The sequence below is a fragment of the Pongo pygmaeus genome, chromosome X (assembly GCF_028885625.2).
Source record: "Pongo pygmaeus isolate AG05252 chromosome X, NHGRI_mPonPyg2-v2.0_pri, whole genome shotgun sequence".
NCBI lineage: Eukaryota > Metazoa > Chordata > Mammalia > Primates > Hominidae > Pongo > Pongo pygmaeus.
Genome location: NC_072396.2, coordinates 115,485,850 through 115,511,774, shown reverse-complemented (window position 1 = coordinate 115,511,774; position 25,925 = coordinate 115,485,850). Strand labels below are relative to the sequence as shown.

Here is a 25,925-nt window from a genome sequence, read left to right as displayed (position 1 = left end):
TCGTGTTCCTGGAATTGTGTCCAAATGAATGTCTCAGATTGAAGGGACCAGGACTTTGACTGTGATGCAGTACAGTATTTACAGGGATCTTGCTTGGCCTTTCAGAGCAAAAACAATTATTTTCTCTCTTTTCACCTAACACTGCTATGCAGAATCTCCATAGCCTGGTTGCTAGAAATTAGGGTTCTTATAGCTGCTGTGGAATAAACTCCATTCACTTTCCTCTTAACACTCCCTTCTGTCTGTCCTTGACCAAATGTTACCTGTTGTTTCACGAAGTGACCTTTTCTTCATTGCACCCCATTAGCTGCTCTTTCACTCCCAGTCACTTGCTGAAGTCCTCATCACTATCACAGATCTGCCTACCAGGGCCATGTCTGCAGCCTAGCCCATATTAACTTTGCCAACACTTCACCATTTTTCTCTGCATGTCCTCTCTGCAGTAATGTGCATGTCTGTGATATTAACCCTGGGACAGAAAAGTAAGTAATCTATCAGAATCCTGGCTGAAAGTCTTATTTCTCCTTGAAACCGAAAGAGCTTTCAAACGTGGCTTCCTGAGTTTTTCAATTTGCTGGTGGGTGGGTCTGGAGTGGGCATCCCGTCTGCACATCTGGTAGAGGCACTTTCCAGATTTTCCTCATGACTCAGGATCAGTTTCTGACTGCTGGGCGGGGCAAAGCCTCCTGAAGTTGCTGCGAGGCACCTCCCCCTGTGAGCAGAGCTTGGTACAGCCCAAATAGTTTTCAGGTTAAGAAAGCCAGAATCTTTGTTCAGCCACACTGACTGAACAGACTTTTAGTGGGGTTACCTGGCTAACAGCAGCAGCGGCAACGGCAGCAGCAGCAGCAGCGGCAGCAGCAGCAACAGCAGCAGGGCTCCTGGGATAACTCAGGTGAGTAGAGAGGGAATTCACAAACTTACCCTGGAGTTTTATTTCCTGGATAACTTAGCGTCTAAGAAAGATGAAGAAACTTCAACTTTATAGTTAACCAAACTCCACAGCTATATTTTATGGCTTGTCTGGATCAAATACGTGCCCGTTAATAGCAGTTTGAGAACTTCAAAAATAATGGAATTTTTGGTTGGTTATTTTGAGGGGTGTGTGGGGTGATGATTGTGGTTGTCTGGCAATAAAACTTTTCTGGGGATATCTGGTCAGTTTTGTGTGTGTGTGCGCACACGAGTGCGTGTGTATGTGTTTGCCTTCTGCTACCCAAAATACCTGGTAAGTGAGGAAAAATCACAGGGGATGGTGTTGAGGGGGAGAAGCGTAGCTCCTTTCAGGGCCTCCTTCTAGCTTCTGCTGACCCACAGCTGGGGGAAAATTATTGAAATGCGGGCAAAATCTTGGAGCCACACTGTGTGCAAAAGGCCTGTGAACTCTGGTAGGAGGGTGAGCAGACTGTGCACTGTTGTACAGGAGGAAGTGGTGGCCAAGTCTATCTTAACTCCTTGTCTGCACAGCCAGTGGTCTTCCTGCCCTGGTGACAGGTTGATCTTGGCTATTCCATTTTCAGCCTCTGGCCTAGCTTTGTTCCCCTCTGATTCCAGCTTTGGTTTAAACTTTGATTTCAAGATAGGGCTCCATCCTACACCCCCAGGCCAAGTACACTGTTCTAGGGTCTTCACTGGACCACTTGATCAGAGCTGGCTTTGGGTGGGGGACGGGAAAAAGGAGCGGTGCATTGTAATGGAAACAATTAGTTCTGAGGATTTGGAACTGTAAGTTTGCTGAAAAGCACATAGGAAAACTCAGCAAATTCTGCTGTCCTAACAATTACTTCTGGCTTCAGGATAAAACATCCTGGTTTGTATTATTGGTGTATTGAAATTCAGCTAATGCCTCATTTGCTAATCTTTATTGTGAAAGTAAGAACACTTTACCGTCTGAAGTAATAAACAAAAAAATTCTTCGTGGACTGCTAATTAACTCTTTTATTCCTCTGGAAGTTTGTGTGTGTGTGTGAGCATGCTTATGTGCACGTGTGTGCCTGGGTGTGTGTGAATACTTTGTATTCAAACAGCGTTCTTTATTTGTCCTTAGACTCCCTAGCAGTCTAGGGAAAAAGTCTAAACACTTACATGGTCAGGAATAGGTTAAAAAGCAGGCTTTCCATATCCTTGGGAGTTTTCAGTTCCTAAATTAAAAGCAGAAAAAGTCCCTTTGTGACCCCAAAACAGTGTTTCTTTGATTAGCCTTGATTTGAAATCATCTCACCTTCTGACAGCTTGCAATTCAAAAACAAAACTTCTAAGTGCATTCTTGTGAGAAGAGTACAATATGAATTTTTAAAAGCAACGTCTTGCTTGGCATATTGTGTCTGCATGCTTGCCCTCCTCCCCACCTTACAACAAATTGTGGTTAAAAAAAAACGTTGGGAGGTCCCAGTTTTAGTGTGGGCTCTGTCACTAACTACGTAACCCTGGGCAAGTGCCTTTACCTTACAACAAAAGAAAGAAGTTGTACTAAGTGATTTCTAAGAGTCTTTCCAACATAACATTGTATAAAATCGGAATTTGATTCTTGAAAGCATGGAAAAGTAGACAAATAGGATGGGCTTATTCGGCCAAAAGGGCAAGTCAGTCAAAAAAGGAGGGGTGAAATAGGGAGGGGTAGAGAATGGTGGAGGGGCGATTTTATATTAGTCTTTTAAATGTTGGTGCATGCCTTATTTAAAGCACATGATCAAATTTCATTAGTTTCCCCTAAAGACAGAAAAGAAATTTAACTTGTTAAAACAAGTGCTTCCTAATACTACTGCCCTGCTTTAGCCTTATCTTTAACAATAAAGAGTATGTTCACATACATAATTTCATTACATTCTCCCAATAACACTCTGAAGTAGACAGGGAAACTAACATATTCCCATTGTGCTATGGGGAAACTGAGGGACTGAGATGTTATGTATACTAAATGGTGATATTTTGGATTTGTTTCTGGATCTTGTAACCACCTGTGCTCTTTTTATCATTTTGAATTGCTTTTTATTTTTTGATAAAGTTATTGAGGAATTAAAATTGTGTCCTTTTTTTTTTTCCTTTGAATGACTTTGAACAGACTCTTCTCTCTGGGCCAGTAGGTACATCCTATATAAGGCAGTGGGCTGGATCAGAGGATCTCTGTGGTCCTTTTTAGACCCAGAATATCTGGTTAGAAGTTTGAATCTGAACAGCCGTACATAAGTCCTGTGGTTAAATGCGTGCCCATATATGTAAGCTATGACTCTGCCTGTGTACATATGAAAAGCACTATTCTCTGTATACCATGTGGATGCTGAATTTGTATTACTTTTTCCTAAGTCCCTTTTCTCTCACCATACCATCCCCAGGTGTGGGGATAAGGGATGTGGACTGTGGGTAAAAGTGGTGCCTACTTCATGCCAGGGCAGAATTGGGTCTTCTGTAGTCAATTTGTCTGCAAACTTTTATTGATTTTATCTTGATTTTTGCTCCAAGTACAGAACAGGGAGGAAACTGAGGAAAAGGAGAAACTAGGCAGGAACAATGCCTCAGCCATGCCCTCTCTGACTCTCCCCATTAAGTTCCCTCATGTTCTCTCCCACTCACCTAAATCCAAAGCGGCTTGTGAACCACAGACAGGATGTGTTTTATCAGGTTTTTTTAGAGCAAAATATGCTTTTTGCTCTAAGGCTAACCCGCAGGTTAAGAAGCAAGAGATTTTGCTTTCACGACTTGCCTAGCTTCCTCAAGCTTTCCAGTCCAGTGAGTAGAAAAAAAATACCTCCCTCTTTAAACTGCAGCCTTGCATTCTACGTGGCAGTCTCCCTCAACTTCCCTGGCAATTCTCAACTTTCTGCACTCTGGGCCCGCTCCTATCCTTTGCCTTGGCAGACACAGTTGTCCTCATATTCTTTTTCAAAGTGGTGGATCTGAATTAAAATAATATTGCCTAAGACCATTACCTCAGTGCTAAGCCCCATGCTCTGCCTCACCCAACCACTCATTCCACTAGCCCTCAGGCCACAGGGTCCCTCTTCTCGAATGTCCACATTGCCTTTGTTAGCTAGAGGCTCTCCTTGGTTTATACTCAAATCCCTGGGTTTATACTCAAAGCCCTAACTTTTATCTTGTCTACTGACTTTCCTAATATGTAATCTTTAACGTAAGGGCTCTCCCTTCCCCATTGCCATCGGGTGCAATAGAACAGAAAGGAGGGAGCGTTCCCTTCTTTGCACTCATCCGTTCCAACAGAGTAAGTTGTTTATGACAAACTCAACTTACAAATTTCTGGATTTCCAAAAGTTTTCTGATGTTTAAATGATGAACCCTCCGATGTAAAGGGTTCAAATTCTCCCATGAACATCAAATCATGAAAATAAAGAACCTTTTCAGTATCTACCATGGCAATAAATTCTAGGCAGAATGCCTCAAAGTTGAGTATCATGTTTGCTTTGGAGGATTTCCTCATTGAACTAAAAAATCCTTTCTCTAAGAAGGCAGTGACCAAAAGAAGCAGTGTGGTGTGATGGAAAGCTGCACACCAAATCTGGCATTGCACAGAACCTGGATTTGAGTTAACTCTGCCATTTTCTAGCTACTGCTTCTCTGAGCTGCCATTTCTGCAGATACAAAATGAAGGGCACAGATAATCTCATCAAACATGACTACTGTGATGAGAACCCGAACTAAAATGTAAAATGCACATTTCAAACAAGAAATTGCCATGCAATCATTAATTCTCCACATAAGACATCTATCTGTTCAACAAACATTTTTTGAACAACATTTGTGTGCCCAGCTCAATGCTAGGCAATGAGAGGGCTTCAGTGTATACTTTACATTTATGGATCACTTTCTACTTATTCAAAATTCCTTTTACACCAACCATCTCATTAGGTACATCCATGGTGTAAGAGGGGCAGGGTAGATAACCTCACTTTCCTGATGAAAAAATTGAGGCACAAAGAGAACAAGGTCACAGAGCAAATGGATCACAGTTCTGTTGCCTAGTCAGAAATGCGGGTCACTTTTTTTTTTTTTTTTGAGACGGAGTCTCACTCTGTTGCCCAGGCTGGAGTGCAATGGCACGATCTCGGCTCACTGCAACCTCCGCATGAAGGTCACTTCTACTCTCCAAGTCCGAGAGGACTTTGGACTACAGTTGTACTGTAGTGGAAGTTCAGGCTCATAGTCTGCTCTTCTTTACTGTGTGTCCCGAGAACACAGGCACCCCGACCCAAAAGGTATTCCATCAAGCTGTAATCTATCCATATGAGCTGTACATTCTGCCTCTGAAAGAGTCTACTGGGATCACATGGGCTTTAAAAATCAAACTTAATTTTCCTTTCAATTGAAGCTACTTCTGTCTGTACATAGGCCCTCTTTATAACAGGGATTCCTTTTGCAGGATCTTGCCTGCCTTGCTGTTTGACCGAGTAGTAAGGAAGACCTTTGAAGGCAGAACAGGAAATACTCATTTATCCAGAATGTCCAGGGACTAGGAGGTTCTGGCAAACTAAATATTCTAATTGCCCCAGGCTATTCCACATTTACAGTCCCCAGGCTCTGGCAATTCACCAAACCTTCTAGGGAAAGCAAGAGGCGCAGTAGTGTTTGTTGTAAGTTTGAGCACACAAGAAAATTGGGATCCATTTGCAACAGCCTCCAGAAAGGAGTCTGGGCAAACATTCAGGTTGGCTCTGATGCTGCATAACTAAAAATTATTACTGATACCATCCATGCTTTCAAATACAATGAAGTACACTTTAATATTTAAAACACGTGAGCAGACAAATCTGATGAAAAAAGGGACATCAGTATTTTGCAGTGCCCCCACAGCTCTCAATTTTGAAAGCAATTGCCAATAAATAAGGCTATGAAAAAAATGTGGTTATTCTCAGCTTCTTATTCCTTGGATTCAGAGAAAGGGTAAGTTTGTTGTAAATACATTGCAAATAACATTGTAATAACATTGCAAACATTTAAATTAAAAATTGTTGTGGTTTTCAAATGGGGAAACTTCTTTACCAGTGAGGCATTTCAATGTGATAGTGAAAGGATATAAAATGAACTAGTAGAGAGGTCTGATCAATATTTCACTTTTTATAAAATAGCGACTGTCTCACAGATATACCACACAGATACTCCTTAAAGTGCTAACGTATTCTCCTTATTTTTTAGCAGACATTCTGAAGCTTAGTCAGGTTTTTTTGTTTCAACCCTCCTGTGATTATAGAATATAGACTTTAGTTATTTCTAAAATACATTTTGAAATAGTTGACACCATGTAAATTTCACAATCTCGTTCTTATTTACTATTGAATGCCAGGAGAGGATCATTAAAATCATTACAAATCTTTGTGAATCAAGAAAAAGCACTGAAAACCCTATTATCACCCCAAAGCTATTAAAAATCAAATTTGCCTTTCAAATTATCTTCCTAAAAACCAGTTGTTAAGAGCACTTGAGTGTGGGGCACTCTGATAGACATTGCTTGAAGAGCCACTATATGAATTCTCTGTTTAGCCATGTAAGGTTTTTGTTTTTCCTCCTTTTTTTTTTTTTTAAAGAAAAGAAAGCAAGAGTGTATTGCCATGGGATAACAATCTATAGCCCACCAAATTAGTGTAATTGAATTTCAGAGTCTGCCTTTTATCACAGGCAAAGGATTATACATTAGACTTTTAAGAAGAAAGGCCATACAATCTTTCTATCTTTCCTTGTCTTTGGAGGCCATCTGCTGAGCTGTTTCTTGCGGTAGTCTTCCTGGCCAATAATAAAAAATGCAAAGCTCTTTAAATGACAAGACGGAAGAAATTGTGTAAAAAGTCTTGCTGGAATGGAAAGAGGCTGCTTTTCCCCTCATGCACAAAGTGCGTGACTCTCCAGGGCACCAAATTATTCTGACTATAGTAAAGTGATTTTTCCCTTATCTTCAAGTTGTTCTCTGCCTTGAACTACTCCCTGCTGGTATAAATGGAAGACTTCTCTTTAAATTATTATGAATCGCATTTAACTCACAATCTTCACTTTTATTATTGATTTTTCCCCAATAAGATTAAGGCCCATATTGCCCCATTTGACAGATAAAGAAACTGAGACCCAAAATGGTTAGGTGCCTTACCCAAGGCCCTATACTAATTAGTTGCGGAGTGTGGACACTTCTTTCTTTGAAAACGGTGACGTTTCCTTTAAAGCCAAACTAGAAGTGCCTAGCTCTGGGAAGAAGTCACCAGGACGACGGCTGTTTGTCTAATCTCAGGTAACCCTTAAAAGACCTGAGAAATTCTTCCTTCAAAGACAACAATTTTCCTCATTCTAGGCATAGTTCAACACTATGGGTCCTCCTCTGAAGCTCTTCAAAAACCAGAAATACCAGGAACTGAAGCAGGAATGCATCAAAGACAGCAGACTTTTCTGTGATCCAACATTTCTGCCTGAGAATGATTCTCTTTTCTACAACCGACTGCTTCCTGGAAAGGTGGTGTGGAAACGTCCCCAGGTAACTTTCCATTTTACACATTCTGTCTCCTTGACCTCCTTCATCATACTTCTACTTGATCCACTGTTTCACTTACAAAGCCTACTGTGTAGACCAATTTAGAAGTTAACCTTCCTTCCTTCCTTCTTTTCTTCCTTCCTTCCTTCCTTTCTTTCTTTTTCAGCTTTATTGAAATATAATTAACAAATAAAAATTGTGTTTGTTATGGTGTTCAATGTGATGTTTTGATATACGTATACGTTGTGAAATAATTACCACAATCACGTTAATTAACGTATTCATCACCTCACATAAAGAAAACTTTACAATGAAAGTTCCATGGACCTGTGCTCCTGGCTCTAGCTTGGAGTCCTGAATTTTAGTCAAATTTTGACAGATTTACTTAGAAAAAAAACAACAAAAAAATATGCTGTACCTTTTTGAGATTAGCTATTTAACCTTAAGCAAATTAATCTAAGATCCATTCAAGGTGTTCTGTGTATCAATAGTTATTTTGTTTTTACTGGTGAGTAGTAATTTATGATATGGATATGCCAAAATTTGTTCATCTAGTCACCCACTAAAGGGCATTGGGGTTGCTTCTAGTATTTTTTACTGTTACACATAAAGATGCTATGAATATTTCTGTACAAAAAACAGAGAGATATGCCATTCTTATTTTCTTTTGCAAGTTCATTTGAGTAAATATGGTAACTCAAAAAGCAACTATGCTCTTGCCTCTTTACTGACTTACCTGTCATAACAATTTAAATGTAATTTCAGACCAGTGAGGAGAAAAACTCCTTATACAGTGAGCATAAATGAGACAAATTTTAAAGGGAGAAGATGAATTTTTCATGGGGGCAAGAAGGCTTCTTTGCTGCCCTATGGACACTGTCACCTGTATCATCCCACAACTGGACAAGTGGGCTTCAAGTAGAATTGTAGGTCTTTCACCACCTATTAGTAGTAACTATTAATAGTTGTTGTGGTTCTCTGTGCATCATCTGTATGTTGTGTCTCTAAAGCAGGTTTCAGAACCCTTTCACTAGCCCTACATGAACAGGAGCTCAATGTATAAAACAATAGGATGATGGAGTCTGGAGAATAAATTGCAACCTTGCTATATCTAAAGGGTATAACTGGATAGAAGGATATTGTACCTGAACTCCTTCTCAATGTAGGTGATGAGGTATATAGGCCACAGAAGGATGTTGTGAAATGCAAGTTCTTGGACCTTCATAATATCCTGAAGACATTCAGGTCCTGTTTAATGAGGTTCCTTTCTGCGTACTATTACGGAACCATCTCAGGCATCATCTCAATGTTTTCCTCCTTCAAGTAACCCTTTTACCAACTATCACTTTTAGTTGCAATTTCCACAGCTTAAATTCCTAAATGGAGTTCTGCCAAGAGCTACTTCAGTTTAGGCACGTTGCTACCATGTGGTGTCAAAATACACCGGTTACATCAAGACTTGTTTACTATGCAACTCAAAGGACATCTTTAGTTTTTGCCTGTAAAGAATGACAACCATTGAAAGTATGAGACTGGGAGAAGTTCGCTCTGTCTGAAGGAAAATTACACTCCTCCTGCCTTTCTGTGTCTGCAGTTATTGACATTCCAGTGGATCACTTAGCTGACCTGCAAGAAAAATCTAGGAAATGAGCAGAATTCACTAACCAATACTTTGGTATGCAGACAGGCTTTTTTTTTTTATTTTGCAAAAGTACATGGAGAAAATAGAGATACGTTGTCTGGGAGCCACTCTTATGAATGGATGGTGATAAATAAGGGGCATCCCTCTTTTCTGATGCTTGGATATGAAGGAGAAGATGTCAATAGGGCAAAAGTAGCTAAAAAGGAAGCAGGAAATTAAGAGAGGTGTATTGGGTAGGTGTCTTTCTGAAATAGGACAGACTTGAACATATTTATAGGCTAAGAAGTAGATAGTATAGAAGAAGAGGTTGAAGACACAGAAGAGAAAAGGGATGATTGATAGGGGTGAGGTGGAGGAGGTGGGAGGGGATCCGGTGGGCAGCAAAATTGCAAGCCAACATGAAGCCATTCCCCAGATGTGCACCAAGCAGACAGTGTTTCCTGTACTGGCTGTCTTTAGACACATCCTTCACCCTCTATCTTGGCTCAGTCCATTGTCCTTTGCCTTCATCCTCCAAATTCTGTGGGTTGAATCCTAGATGGATTAGCAGGGAAGGAAAAAGTCTTAACAACCATGGCATTTTGCCTCTAAGGCAAACAATGCCCCTTCTAAAGTGAGAGAAAATCAGAGAGAGAGGCTGAACAGTGGGGATGGGTAGGAAAAAGAATCAACAGTCATGACATGCCTACTATGGGCCAGATACTGTGTTTGAAGTTTTCTATACATTATTTTACTTTACCCTTATTTACCATGGCTTAGCAAAGTAGGCATGTTAAAAGTTACTTTGATCCAATTCTGTTTTCCTAGTTTAAAAAATAGCAGTAGATACATGCTCATTATATATCTTTATATAAAAAGAAACTGTATCTTTAAGGGAAGGTAAGTATTTGCTCAGGGTCAGTCTGCTAACAAGCTTGGACTTGCATCCGCATTTGACTGCAAAGCCTGCATAAATTTTCACTCTATCATGCTGTCATATCAGGGAGATAGAGTTAGTTGTTTGTGTCCCCTGTTTTTACCAAAATAGGTAGCTTCCCTCCAGTCAGTTCTCACATTCCTCTTCACTGTGTTGATGCCACACTTCCATTAATTGTTCAACACTCTCCCGTTTGAGAGCATGGTGTTTGCTTAGTCTTATTAAGCCCAAAGGGAGGGTCACTAGAGAAATATTTACTGAACACCTACTCTATGCCAGCCTTGGTGCAAGACACAGACATGGTCTGTGGTGAGGCACTCCCATTCTAGTTGGGGAGATGGATATTGAGCTATCAAATAGTTAAAAAAAGAAATGAATGTTGGATGTATGAAATGCTATTTTCAGTCATATGGACAGTAAATCATGTAGAATTTTTGAAGAAGGGGAGGTTACCATAGATTGGAATGGTTGGAGAAGGGGCCTCTTGTGGGGAGCAGGAGAAAAAAACAAGATTCTGGACCACCATCTGAGCCTCCTCGAAAAGCTATGGATTCCTTCCCAGCCAGAGTGGAGGCCAAGCCTGTGGTCAAGAGCCACGTCAAAGTTCTCTGGCCTCCCATCAGGAAAGCTGAGAGACAGAGCTGGGCCTCTCTGAATTGGCTCAGGAAGGCCAGATGAGTCGTTAGCCTCCCCCGCCTAATTGGCAAGGTTGAGATCCTGGTTTGCAGCGAAACTTACAGACATCTTGTCCCTTGGCATGCCATGTAGCTGCACACTTAACTGGAGCTATTTTCTGAAGTCTCCAAAATGGAAGCAACATGATTAACCTGATAATTTCTGTCTTTTTCCTTTCTTGTGTTGAAGGCTTTTGCCTTCATAAGCCTCCATGCCTGCAAACACCACTGATAGTTTAACAAACTGACTCCAGTCAAGCTCTGCCCCTCGCCGCCCTGGCGCCACCCCCTTCACCCCATTCTTGGGCAGGATTGAGTTCCACTCCTCCCACTTGCCACTTCTTTGCTGTGTTTTAAGGAGCCTCTTCAGATGGCAGGAATTATGAGTGTTTTGCAATTGTTCAATGCCAGATCATCTGCCCATACTCTCCAGAGGAAAGTTCTTCTTAATTTCTCCAGCCATCTATTGGCCTCAGCTGTTGTCCTAGCTTTCTGAATACACAGGTATATTGCCTGAGACCATGTGCTCCTGGACCTTTCTATTCTCCTGGAGCTCAACATATATAGTCTTCATAAATTATAAGGTCTAACTTATACTGAGTTACAATGTGATCATAAGACTGCCGGTAGGATTTTTAGGCTGAAATCTGCCTGCCAAATTCCCACAGAAAATCTCTTCTCCACCTCCCTCCAGCCGCTCTCCCCTCCTACCCACCTCTGGCGTTTTTCCTTACTGACTCATATCTACCTACAATAGTGTCTTAAAATCAGACACATCTAATCCCTGACAAAAAGGAGTAAAACCTCATGGGAATTTGCACTGTCAGCTGTGGAGGAAAAAAGGGCACCTGCACAAGATCTGTCAGCTCTCCTGTCAAGTTTTAAGTTCAGCCTTCGCTACCATTGTCATTGCCTAGTCTTCCCGTTGAGAATACATTCCCCTGGGGCCATTTTACTACATTGTCTGCTTGAGAGTGGGAGGGTAATGAGGCTCTGGATTAAAATTATGGTAGTAGGAATGGAAGGGAAAGGCAGATGAGGGAAGACATTAGAAGCAGAATATACAGGCTTGGGTGCCAGAGAGCATATGAGGGAACTGTAAGGAAAGAAACACTTTTCTCTCTGTGCTAATAGAAATTTCCAACCACCAGCTGAATGCAACACCTCGGTATAGTAGTTTTGGCCTAGTCTGTTCAAGAATTTCCTTTTCTTCCCAGAGACTATATCACCCCATGTGAGTAGTCCTAAGTGTTTTCCACTGTTTACACAATTGAAGAGAGTTGAATAGGCCCATAGTCTTTTCTCCAACTGTCCTATTTATTTTAAATTATGCATTAACAAACTTTAACAGCTTTATCGAAGTGCAATTTATATATTGTGAAACTCACCTGTTTTAAGTGTACAAAGCAATGATTTTTAGTAAATTTAAAGTTGTGCAAACATTACCACGACCCAGTTGTAGAAGAGCTGCATCACTTCAATAAGATCCCTTGTGCACATTTGAAGGGAGTAATCCCTCCACCCTACCCCCACCCCTGCTGCAGCCAACCGCTAATGTACTTTTGGTTTCTATCCAGAACTGCCTATTCTGTACATTTCACTTAAAATGGAATCATAAAAGTAACTGGCTTCTTTTTCTTAGCATAATGTTCTCAAGAGTCATCCATGTTGTAGCATGTATCAGTTTATTCCATCTTATTGCTGAACAGTATTCCGTTGCATAGATATATAAATTCTTCCCAAAAAAGCAGTTCAGGATCTGTGCCTTGAGTCTCCTAGCAGAATCCTGAAGGTTAAAGTGAGAAAATGATTACATAGTGACTTGGTGGCCCAGTTTGGAAGTGGAGGTTGGGCCTAAGATCCTATTCTATTCTCCATATTGAGTTTTCCTTGGATGGGTTAGGAAGGAAGAGAATATTTTATTGATAACAAAATCTTCATGCAGAATTGAAACTCCCCAGTAGGAAAAGTGGACTCCTTGAGAGGCTGGTGCAATATTGGTCCCCGAGCCTAAGTCCACCTGTAAATGCTCCATCTGGGGGATGGTTCAATTTTCTAAGTAAGATAACAACTGCTTGGACTAGCTCACAAAACCCTCAGTTCCTGAATAGCAGTTCTGTGCAAATTAGCCCCTGAGCCTTCTGGGACTATTTAGACCCTGGAATTATTCATAATATACCTACTGCAGGCCTGACCTCACTTGTAGGTGTCCACACCCCTATCCCCTCACTACTGCTAGATTGCACGTAGCACTTTTGAAAGTGTTTCCACTATTCTGGCTGCTGGTTTTCTGGGCAGCTTTTCATTTTACTGAGGTTCCTGCGGTTTACCCTGGACCTCCATGTTTATTGTCAGTAAATTTCACCTGTGTAAAAAAAAAATGCTGAATTTGGATGTGGTAGGTGAAAAGGGAGTCACATAGAGTGCCTTGTGCAGGGCTACAGGACTTGTAACTGTATGCCCCCTCCCGCTCAGAGGTCTCTGGGAAGGAGGATGAAGTAAGGACAATGAGAAGTCCCTTAAGACTAAGCTAAGAGAACATACTTCCTAGAGAAGCTGCTTTGCTTAATGGAAGGTTTTGGCTCAGAAGTGGGGTCATGCAGGGACCATTTCAGCTTTACTCTTGGTACTCAACTTCCTAGTTGTGTGTTTCTTCCTAAGAAATCATTTTGCCGTGACAAAATGATCACTTCAACTGTGCCAACACAGCTGGGAGCCATTAGGGGCTCAGCATCCCTCCTTGCTCCTAAGCCACTCAAATGTTGTGAATATGTGTGCTGTGACCTCTCCTCCAACCCCATTCCTACCACTCCAGCACGGCTCAAGCTGAAATGTCCCATCTGCACTCTGCATCTCAGCTTTGAGTTACAGAAAAATTTCTCAAGTCTTACATCCTTAACCCCAATAGGAAGATATCCGGTGTGTCCAAAATTAGGGGAGAAGTCAACAAACAGTCGTTTTGTTGTTTTCAAATTTGTCACCAAATAGTCTGTTTGGCTGCTAGATTTGCATTGGCTTATTACCTTTTACCCTTTCTAAATCCTTGGCTACTTTCTAGTCTTTTAATGCCTCACTTCCTTAAAGAGGCAGAAGATAGGGCTTAAAAAAGGATTTATTTCCCATATTTCATATCACGATGCTTACATATAGTAAGAGATTGATTCATATTTAGTGAATTTAATTGAGCAGACTAAAGCCTATTAGTGATATTTATCCTGGAACCAAAAGCTAAGAGGTAAGTAAGTTTCCCAAAAGAGTGAAGAGTGTTTAGGTAGGTTTTAAACAGAGGCATAAAACATTGGGATGAATGACTGAAAGAGGTGGTAGCACCTCTGCCCCTGAGGAGTTGCACAATACCATCCTTTATGTGGTGGCCATTGTTGAGCCTAAAGGCACAGGGATGGATGACTGAGGTCTTCAGCTTCTTTCTCTAGCCATATGTGGTTTTGAAAAACTAAAAACTTTAGGCCTAGGTCTCCTGCTGACTAGCTAGATGATCAGAGTAGCAAGTTATTGCCCCTCTCTCAGCTTGCTTCCTCATGTGAAAAATAAGCTTTACTAGATAGTCTTCAAAATTCATTCCAGTTTTGACATTCTATGACTGTTGTCATGTTTTAAATCTATTGTTAAATAGCAGTCACGTATGAAGAGGGGTAAAGTATAACTGGAGAATGGGCCAGTTTATAAGAGGAAATGGAACATTGTTGGGGGGGGTCCCAAATTTACATTCTCTCATGAATTTGACCAGCTTTTAATATATATATTATATGTACATACATGTATATACATAGACACACATATAATATATAATAATCATATCCATCTTGGGTCAACAAGAGGATAATTACCCCATTCCTCAATTTGAATTCTGTTTATATGTCTTTTTGCTCACTTATGTGACCCTTTATGTCTTCAATAGAAGTTGACATGCCAAAAGTGTTGGCTAAGCCTAGATACCTACTGTGAAATGAAAATCTTATGGAAATTCAAGACACCATAATGTATCTCCAACCACTAATAACTCTACATAAAACTAGCAAATAATTTGCCTTACTAATCTAAAAGCACACTTTTTCATATATCAGTGTTCACTTTATTGTTTTTCCATGTTAGGAACCTATGATATGTATTATCTAGGTCAAAGAAATTATTATTATTATTACTTTTGGAATGAAGTTTCTCTCTTGTTGCCCAGGCTGGATTGCAATGGTGCAATCTCGGCTCACTGCAACCTCTGCCTCCCGGGTTCAAACGATTCTCCTGCCTCAGCCTCCTGAGTAGCTGGGATTACAGGCACCTGCCACCATGCCTGGCTAATTTTTATATATTTAGAAGAGATGGGGTATCACCATGTTGACCAGGCTGGTCTTGAACCTCTGACCTCAGGTGATCCACCTGCCTCTGCCTCCCAAAGTGCTGGGATTACAGGCGAGAGCCACCATGCCTGGCCAGAAATTATTTTATACTTTGACATCTTGCTCCAAATAAAACGAAAACACCTGACCTGGGGAGGAAAAACTGTGCTTAGTTTCATTTTAGAAAAGGCAAAAAACAATGAGAGGAAAAAGAACATCAGGGTTTGACTCACCCAACATACCTGCTCTATGTTCAACAAGTGAAAACAAAGGCAGTTTGCAGCCCATAAAAAATATTTTTTAAGATAGAAAATTCTCCTAAAACAAAAAGTAGTTGTGAACTACCAGGCATGCATCTAAAAAAAAAGACCTGAGAATCCAGAGCTGACAACCTATCTAGCCATCTCCTTTTGGCAGAGGGATGCCCAATTAATCTCCAGCTTGGACTTGTCTTTGCCCAGAATGCCTGCCTATTTCTTTCCAGAGTTATTTTGGCTTTTAAAGAATATATGGAATGTTTCATTCTGTAGACCAGACCCTTCATCAAGGAGAATTATAGCCATTAAAAAAAGAGGTTTGAGGACCAGAAAAATATAGCTGTCTCTAATACTTTTAAAAAGGATATACGTCTAGATTCCATTTGAGACAAGGATTTATTTCTGCTGCATAAGCAGAATGTCAAGGTACCGGACAATGGCCTCCTCATGAAGCTTTCTCCATCTAGTCAAGAATGCATTGGTATTTCCTGCCTTTGAACTCTTCAAATGCTGATACTCTGAGTCACCCAATTATGTCTTCAACTATGTAGTGTCATGTATGCCGCAATGCCTTTGCCCATGCCTTTCTCTCTACCTGTTATGCCACCGTGCCCCTCTCTTGTCCAACTGCCTAATTCTAGTCAACTCCGGTGTTAACAACGCTGTGAATCCTATTCTGACTATGATCAGGAGAATTATGGGGATTCTTCCTTTAGACATGAATTATGCTTTGAAAATGACTCTACTGTGCCCTATCACTTTGTGTTATAATTGTATCATTTAGGTGTCATTTTCCTACTCCCAGTGGGAAAGGCACAGTTAATATGTTGGGGGGAAGATACACACATACATTCCAAACAAATACTGCCCCCACTCTGCCCAGATCCCCTCAGGACCTTCACTGGGAAGAGTGTCGGTTGAAGTGTTCCTGTGAGTGGTTTATTACCACTTGCTATTAATGCTGCTGTCATCTATATTCATCCACAAATGTAGAAAAATCTGGTTGCTATGGAGACCACTGTTGCTTTTGCTTTATGTTAGAAAAGGGCTTCCTATAAGGTCTCCTAACTGATTTTACTAGAGAAGGAGATGAATTAATGTTAACCTTCATTAGACCTTGTCTCTTTAATACAACCTCCCTTCCAAGCACAGGTGCTTCAGAAAATCTCATCCTGGCAAAATAGGATCAGAATGTAATGTACTAATTCCTAGTTATTATTTTTTTTTGGAAAGTTCACTGCTGTGGTGAAAACTCTCCCAAACCCCAATGATAGCTATGTCTAAGAGCCCTCACCACCGCATGGCACCCAATCTCATCACACCCTCTCCTTTCATTTCTCCTGCCACTTCCAAACATGGGGCTAGATGATCAACTGTTTTTTGGTTTTCCTTATAATCCCCTCAGCCTTCCCTTCATCCCATCTATGGAAATCCTACTTATTTTTCAACCCTAACCTTATGTCCTCTATGAAGGCTGTCCTGCCTAGTTCAGCTCACAGTGACTCTTGCGAAACTCTTCCCAGACTCTCATATAACCAATTATTGTATTCATAGGACATCTGTGATGACCCCCATCTGATTGTGGGCAACATTAGCAACCACCAGCTGACCCAAGGGAGACTGGGGCACAAGCCAATGGTTTCTGCATTTTCCTGTTTGGCTGTTCAGGAGTCTCATTGGACAAAGGTATTATCCCTCTTGTGGGACCTCATTCAGTTTCCACTTTCTTGTCTTCTTTAATAACTTTAGGAAAAAATCAGCTCATAACTCTCTTAGATTGTTGTATTTCTTGAAAGCAGAGATATTAACTAGGCAACTTTCCTCCATTTCATTATAAGAAGTTTTGCAAACACAGAAAAGTTGAAATAATTTTATAGTGAACACTCATATACCCACCTAGATTCTACCATTAACATTTTACTCTACTTGCTTTGTCATATATGCTCACTGATCTTTGGTTATCATTTGCCGTGCATTGACTCAGTATCTCTGCATATTATGTTATCTGTACCTACTGGGGTATAAAGTCAGTAGAAGCCAGGAAGTCACTAATACATATTAATAACAGAAAAGGTGAGAAATACCGAAGTAGGACTTGAAAAGTTCTAATAAATTATTAATAGTACAAAAATTATTTTAGCATTCAGGTAGCGGTCAAGGCAATGAAGTGTTAACTTGACTTGGGACAAAGTTAAAGCATTTTCCTCAAAAAATAATTTTGGAATATTAATGTGTAGCTATTATACAAAAAAAATTCCTAACATGATTGTATTCAAAATGCAAATGAAATCCATATTTAATATAATTGATATAAAATCTCTAGAATGGATATTTAAAAACAAACTACAATGGGCCTTGATTTTGATTGATTTTGCTCTTTAGAATGCCTTGCATTTTAAACATGCAATCATGAATATGTTTACATAGTCCGCTTCTCAACATCTAGTTTATAGATTATTTGTGGAAAGCATTTAACCACTAACTGGTTGTCCCAGCCACACTGTGTACTCCTGTGTGCATTTAGACAGGCATGGTGATATCATCCTCAGCAAAACTGAACTGAGGAAGCAGAAGTTGTGGGCAAAATGCCATATCTGGGAATTTCCAATCCAGACTCAAACCAGGTGTATGTGGCATGCTTCCTGTTGCCCTGTGGATTTGCCAGGAGTAAATTGTAATCTCAGTTTCTGGATGTGGTCTGGTGAATAACACTTGATTAAATGTTCTTGCATTTCTAGACAATTCCCAACCATAAGGAACAGGAATGGGACCCTCAAAAAACAGATAAATATGCTGGGATATTTCGCTTTCGTTTCTGGCATTTTGGAGAATGGACTGAAGTGGTGATTGACGACTTGTTGCCCACCATTAACGGAGATCTGGTCTTCTCTTTCTCCACCTCCATGAATGAGTTTTGGAATGCTCTGCTGGAGAAAGCTTATGCAAAGTAAGGAGGGGATTGACTAGTCTGCTGTCAGGGTACATGAGGAAAGGGAAGCCGCATTTATCTTTGGGAGCTCATTCTCTCCCAGCCCAACCCTGGAGATTAAGTTGGGTAAGATGTCAGTCAGAACCAAGGCATTGCTTTGCACTTGGGCCTGGCTCTCAGAAATCTTAGATGAGAGAGAAATCAGAGGTTCTTGTTTCCATTTAAACTCTTACCTGCTCCCAGGTACCCTTTCCTCCTGCTATCTGCAGATCACATGGTATTATCACTTCGTTTTTTCTTTATCTCATATCTCCCCATAGAAAGAAGTTTCTGCGTAGACTGTCCTTGATCAACATAGCCTAAGCCTAGAAATTTCTGAATATAATTTCAAAACATCTCTCATTTCATACCTAGAGAAAAGCTATCTGGTAAAGTCTAGGCAGGGGATGTTCTGATTCTTTAGATTATGATGTTCTTGACCTGGAAAAACAATTTTACAAAGATAACCTTGCATACTTGCCCTCAGGCTGCTAGGCTGTTATGAGGCCTTGGATGGTTTGACCATCACTGATATTATTGTGGACTTCACGGGCACATTGGCTGAAACTGTTGACATGCAGAAAGGAAGATACACGGAGCTTGTTGAGGAGAAGTACAAGCTATTTGGAGAACTGTACAAAACATTTACCAAAGGTGGTCTGATCTGCTGTTCCATTGAGGTTCGTACTCATGAAAAACAACCACTGTATACTCATTCCTGGCAGAAGAGACTACAAAATTTAGTAGGGAAATTCGCCCTTAACCCGAAGACCCATGAAAAACTATTAATGGGACTTGGAAAGCTAAAATACACATTTTGTCCTGGTGTGGAAGCTGAGGTGCTTTAGTTTTTTATCCTTTTGTACCAGTCATTCCACATGGAACCAATGCAGCATCCAGGCTGGTGTCAGTAGCCTCTGCTAAATTATTCCTCTTGTCTCTGCTTCTAGATCTTGAGGTTATGGCTGCTTGCTCAATAAATGAATCTGCCCCATCAAATTTAATGGCAGTTCATATTAATGTACTATAGTGGATAGTTTGAATCTGACTTGTTTGAGTTGTTATATTACATTCTTTATTTATTTTCCTCTACTGCTTTTGTTTCAAGTTGGGTGTCAGGATGAAATTTCCATCTGTGTGAGAACTAGCTTCAATCCTACTGGGTTAAGCCAATTAATGAAGAAGAGGAGTCAGGACTGGGTCTCCCAATTCCTGTGCCTTCACATATCTTTCTTTGCTCTCAGTCTCCCAATCAGGAGGAGCAAGAAGTTGAAACTGATTGGGGTCTGCTGAAGGGCCATACCTATACCATGACCGATATTCGCAAAATTCGTCTTGGAGAGAGACTTGTGGAAGTCTTCAGTGCTGAGAAGCTGTATATGGTTCGCCTGAGAAACCCCTTGGGAAGACAGGAATGGAGTGGCCCCTGGAGTGAAATGTGAGTTGCATTCCACTTTCACAGCTACATCTCCAAAGCCCTGTAGTTCTCCCAGACCCATCCCTCCAGACTACTAGTGTGCTGTCAACGCTCAATGACATCTGTGGGCTTTTGTCAGGCACGGGGTCTGTGACCCAGCCGCAGATGAAATAAAGCAGGACTGAGCCTCATGCGTTCAGTTTCTCTGGCACCCTGCTTACTACGAGAAGTCAATGGCAAACATAATGGTTTATCTTTTTTTTTTTTTCTATTTGCTTTCAGTTCTGAAGAGTGGCAGCAACTGACTGCAGCAGATCGCAAGAACCTGGGGCTTGTTATGTCTGATGATGGAGAGTTTTGGTGAGGAGGGGTTTCTGCACCAAGGGAATTGGGGCTTCTACATGGAACTACAGTGTTAAGTATTAAATACCATCTTTATTTTTTTCCTGTGCTCCTTCCATTCAGGATGAGCTTGGAGGACTTTTGCCGCAACTTTCACAAACTGAATGTCTGCCGCAATGTGAACAACCCTATTTTTGGCCGAAAGGAGCTGGAATCAGTGTTGGGATGCTGGACTGTGGATGATGATCCCCTGATGAACCGCTCAGGAGGCTGCTATAACAACCGTGATACCTTCCTGCAGAATCCCCAGGTTTGAGTCAATTACTTTATTTGCCTCAAAGTTATCCAGTCAATAGGAACTCAGATCTTGCTTTGGTCATCTCTGGAGTAGTTCTTTAGCATCAAGTCTTCCATTTGCAGCTATTGTGTAATATTCATCAATCAGGATCCCTAGGGATTGTCTCAGGTGCTTGTAAAACACAGCAGACTATGTCTTTTTGCAGAGACAGACTTTGGCAGCAGTATCAAATCTGAATCACCTCCTCTGGCTGCCTCTCTTCTGGCCATATTGTCTGGTATGGCTCTTTGACAATCCCTGCTTCCTTGTGATGGTCCCACGTTGGAGAGAGAAGATCTGCTTTGAGATGCTCTCTCAATTCTTCCTCATTTCTCTTTACTGCCCAGCTGTTCTCTGGGGTGCACATTTACTATATTCTTCTTCTTTCTAATGCAGATGACTCTTTTGAACCCCATTATTATGCCTCCATTTTATCATCTAGATCCAGGTCATTTTTCCCAGGATTTGAATCATTGCCCTGTCAACGACTCCGTCCCATCCATCTCCCGTTACAGTGCTATTCCAGGTGACATAGCAGGGTCAAGTCCACGCACACTCCAGAGTAAAAAATCCAAACATCTAAAGGCTGAATCTATAATAACCTGGGTGGTTTCATCTCAAAATGTGCTGATGAGCTAACTCATAGAAAACAAGAATTTTGACTATATTGCTGCCTCACTGCCCATGGGTGTGTCTTTTCTTTCCATGGATTTCATTGGTCAGGCATTTAGGAGAATATAGAGACTAGTGGGCTGATTCACCTAACTCATACTGCTCTTCCACCCTTCCCATCTTAATTGTTCCTAAAGAAATATCCTATCTCCCCCAACACACACCACCTCACCCGCATTTACAACTCTGGAAATGTTTCAAGTATTAGGCACATATACTAAGCTGGGAAAATGGCTTCACTCTATATGTATGTACAGGATTGAACTTAGGGGCCTTAGTTCAGAATCTGTTTTTAATTCCTCCCTCCCTCCCTTCCTCCCTCCCTCCCTTCTTTCCTTCCTTCCTTCCTTCCTTCCTTCCTTCCTTCTTTCCTTCATTTTAGAGATGGGGTCTCACTTTGTTGCCCAGGCTGGAGTGCAGTGGCATGATCACAGTTCACTGCACCCTTGAATTCCTGGGCTCAAGGGATCCTTCTGCCTTAGCCTCCTGAGTAGCTGTTTTATGTTTCCTTCTAAAGGGAGAGAGGAATGGAGACAGAGACAGAGAGAAAAATCTGATGCCTTTTAGTTTTATCTCCTAATAGCACCGTGATTCCCCAGATGATGTTTGGAAAGTCTCTGACACAGGCTTGTAGCTTCCTTAAAGTGGCAGTAGCAAAACATCAATTCTCCAAGGAGCCCTTCCACAAGCCATATGTCTGGCTGGCAATAGGAGGCTAGCCCAGGGTGATGCTGTAGTGTCAGGTTGAGTCAAATAAAAACCTTTCTGTCTTTATGGATTCCAAATTTTTCTATATATGGCATTTAAATACAAAGGGATAATAATAACAACAACAATAATAATAATAATAATAATAATAATACAATAATTTACCAAGAACTTATTAGAACAAAGCATATCCTCTTTGGCATCAAAGGCTAAGAATAAAGTTGTCCTTCAACACATGCTGAATGACATAGAAAGAAGCAAGTGTTAATGGTCTACACTTAGCAAGTCAGTGAATTATCCAAGACCTTGTTGTCTGATAAATATGAAAGCCCAGAAAAGAACTCAAGGCTCTGCTTCCCAATAACAAGCTTTATTCCCTGAAATTTAAGCTGGTTCATCTGAAATGGGAATGCTAACTCACCTCTGTGGTGGCCTCTTTCCCTTAGTACATCTTCACTGTCCCTGAGGATGGGCACAAGGTCATTATGTCACTGCAGCAGAAGGACCTGCGCACTTACCGCCGAATGGGAAGACCTGACAATTACATCATTGGCTTTGAGCTCTTCAAGGTAAAAATGGGCATTTGGGGCAGAGAGAATGAAGGCAAACAGAGTAAAAATTAGGATGATTTAAGGGTAGGGGAAGAATGGAAGGCCTAGGGATAAAGAAGACGGAGGATACAAAGACCATGATTTGAGTGGAATTGAATATTTTACCCTATTTCATTTCCAGGTGGAGATGAACCGCAAATTCCGCCTCCACCACCTCTACATCCAGGAGCGTGCTGGGACTTCCACCTATATTGACACCCGCACAGTGTTTCTGAGCAAGTACCTGAAGAAGGGCAACTATGTGCTTGTCCCAACCATGTTCCAGCATGGTCGCACCAGCGAGTTTCTTCTGAGAATCTTCTCTGAAGTGCCTGTCCAGCTCAGGTTCAGTTTCCTTCGCAAGCCCTCAAACCCCTGTTCTTTGCTTTACTTCCAATCCTAAACCCCTTCGCCCATCTCCCCTCTTCAGACATTCAACGGGACAACTTGTTTAAATCAGACTTGATTCACTGAAATCATGGTGGTAAAAATATTTCTCAAAGGGTGGTTGGGGGAAATTCCCCAGTGAAGGTCTGAACTTCAGAGCTCTGAGCTACCCTTAAAGAGGAACAGGCCTATAGTCTAAGTTCTTCCACATCAATTTTGTCTTCTGTTTTCTGGCTGATGGCCTCTTTTCTTAAGCAGCTGGCACTCTTCCCTGCTCTTCTATTATGTTCTGTGTGCTGGATCACCAAAGCCACCTTTTTGTCCCAGCCCTGCCTACTTTGATCTTTATCCCCTGGCCCTTAAAGAAAGGAGAAAGGAAAGCATGCTTAAAATATATATAAGCCATATCTGAGGAGGAATGGGCTAAGTCACACAATGTCTCATGCTTTTCAGCAATGATGTCTGCTTTGGCGGGCTTATTTCATCAAAGGATATTTATCATATGATGACAATCTTTTATTTTGATGTTCTAGGGAACTGACTCTGGACATGCCCAAAATGTCCTGCTGGAACCTGGCTCGTGGCTACCCGAAAGTAGTTACTCAGATCACTGTTCATAGTGCTGAGGACCTGGAGAAGAAGTATGCCAATGAAAGTAAGAATGGCAGGAATGTCTGGGAAAGCAAAGTTCAGTTGCATTTATAGCACATAAGTTAGAAAACATGATCACAAATGATTTTCTCCAGCGATATTTTCAGTCTAGAGAAGTTGGGAATGGATGGCAACCATGGCAGAGGATGGGATGTCAACTTCAGGCAAGGCCTACATTAGATTCATTTTCATATTCCTATATAAAATATGGAAAAAGAAAGGGAAGTGGGAATAAAAGTGCTGAATCTCAGTCATTCTGGTGCTCGAGTGCTATGCTGAAAGTCCCAGAATTGGCTTAGCGAGATACCTTCTTGTCTATCTAGAAAAGGAACTTTAATTGGTGTGTTAAAAACATATGTCACTTTGTTCCAGCTGTAAACCCATATTTGGTCATCAAATGTGGAAAGGAGGAAGTCCGTTCTCCTGTCCAGAAGAATACAGTTCATGCCATTTTTGACACCCAGGCCATTTTCTACAGAAGGACCACTGACATTCCTATTATAGTACAGGTAAGAGTGTATACAGGGGTCGCCAGAAAGGCTCATACTCTGTACCAGATACTAGATGATCCCAAGTACCTTATATATGTTTAGGATGCAGAGCAATAATTATCATATTTTTTGGTTTGTTTTACACTCAAAAACTCTTCTCATCAAACATGGACACTGACTTCCTTATTACCATCCATCCTAAATCTCCTCTCTTCCCTTTATTTAATTGTGGGCAAAAGCCCATATGCTCACCAGTACACATGTTCACACACGTATCATAAAGTCCCATGGAGGAAAGCATATGCCAGTTCAGAGGACCTTCACATGGCTAGGTCAGGATGAATCACTGCAGTTTGGCAGTTTTTCTGACTTAATACGTCTGACCAGCAGCCTTTAGGTAACCATCCCACAGGTCAAGAACAACCCGGAGATTCTGTTTTCTGGCTTTTCATCTATATTCTTTGAGGTATCCTCCCCTCAACTGATGGGCTATCAGGAAAGGACAGAAGAGTCTCTTGGTTTTAAAACAAATCATTTGAAGCTCAGCATTAGATCTGGATGTCACTGGGCAAAGGCTAATCTCACTGAGGGCTGCTCATCTTCACCCCCTTCGTTTGTCTTTCCAGGTCTGGAACAGCCGAAAATTCTGTGATCAGTTCTTGGGGCAGGTTACTCTGGATGCTGACCCCAGCGACTGCCGTGATCTGAAGTCTCTGTACCTGCGTAAGAAGGGTGGTCCAACTGCCAAAGTCAAGCAAGGCCACATCAGTTTCAAGGTTATTTCCAGCGATGATCTCACTGAGCTCTAAATCTCCAATCTCAAAGAATCCTGACAAAGCTTGCCACCCTTTTATTTTCCGTCAGGTGCCAGGTCTTAGTTAAGATTCACAATCTTTAGAAAGAATGAGATTCACAATAATTAACTCTTCCTCTCTTCTGATAAATTCCCCATACCTCCCAATCCAAGTAGCATCAGTAGCTACATAACCTATATACCTCCAGCAGCTGGACATGGGGAGGCGACAGTCCTATCTAGACATCATACACATTTGCCAAGAAAGGATCTCTGGGGCTTCCGGGGGTGAGATTCAAGCAGGACAATAACAAGAGGCTGGACACCCTACAGATGTCTTTGATGTTTTCAGTTGTTTGATATATCTCCCCTGTAGGGCATGTTGAGGAAGGAGGAGGGCTGATCAAGGCCAAGCTGGTCTAGCCTGACATCCTAGCTCCTGACTGAACACTATAGACTTCCCAGCAGCATTTCACCCAGCAGCCAGAGCTGGCTTTAAGTCCCCAACCCTTAACAGCCACCACTGCCACCACCACCAACCACGACCACCACCACCACCACCACCACCACTCACCACCATCATCACCTCCGGAAAGTGTAGTCCTGCCCTAACCCAAGTCACCCCCCACAGTAAATTTTACCTTCATGTTGAGAAAGCTTCCTAGGTGCTTAATCAAGAGCTGGAGTTCAATGAGTCCTAGACAGTGAGAAGGGCCTGAGCTTCAGCTCAATGGAAGCCTGCTGTGTGCCACAAGACGGAAAAGTGGAAGAAGCTGCAGTGGGAGACAAAGCCTCGGTCCCCCACCCATCCACACACACCTACACTCACACATGCGCACATGGGCGCACACGAACTACCATTCAGGCAGTCAGTGGGCAAGAAGAAAGATAAGTAAGTACCACACACACCTAAAAGATGAGAGAATTCATCCAGACATATTACAGCCAGTTTGGGGCCCCTGACTGCAATGTGAAACCTCTCGCTGCTGCTAGGTTTACAAACAAGCCCATTGTCCTGTGCCTCCTAATATCATTTGTACTGAAGACCCCATCTGGGGACTTGAGACTTTGGTCCCAGCCCAGACTCCTCAGACTTTTCTCTCAGTTGGGATGCTTCACTCGCTGGGGGTGTTTGTTTGCCCTCTCATTTTTCAGTACTTCAACAGAATTTTCTCTAGAGTCAGTCATTATGAAATGTTCTTCCCTCCATCTTAACCTATCAACTTTCTGCCCCTCCTTCAAGGCCCAGTATAAATGCCACCT

At 41.6% G+C, this 25,925-nt stretch overlaps 1 protein-coding gene across 1 annotated transcript; it reads left to right on the top strand.

The window, feature by feature from the left end:
- Nucleotides 1–733: 733 nt before the first annotated feature.
- On the top strand, nucleotides 734–24,948 carry CAPN6 (calpain 6). The gene is made up of 13 exons (XM_054471660.2): nucleotides 734–895; nucleotides 7,286–7,465; nucleotides 16,861–16,992; nucleotides 18,045–18,253; nucleotides 18,762–18,954; nucleotides 19,519–19,712; nucleotides 19,974–20,051; nucleotides 20,157–20,343; nucleotides 22,197–22,319; nucleotides 22,483–22,685; nucleotides 23,261–23,382; nucleotides 23,751–23,887; nucleotides 24,496–24,948. Exons 2-13 carry the CDS (start codon nucleotides 7,301–7,303, stop codon nucleotides 24,676–24,678), a joined length of 1,926 nt encoding a protein of 641 aa, XP_054327635.1. The 5' UTR covers nucleotides 734–895; nucleotides 7,286–7,300; the 3' UTR covers nucleotides 24,679–24,948.
- Nucleotides 24,949–25,925: the final 977 nt, after the last annotated feature.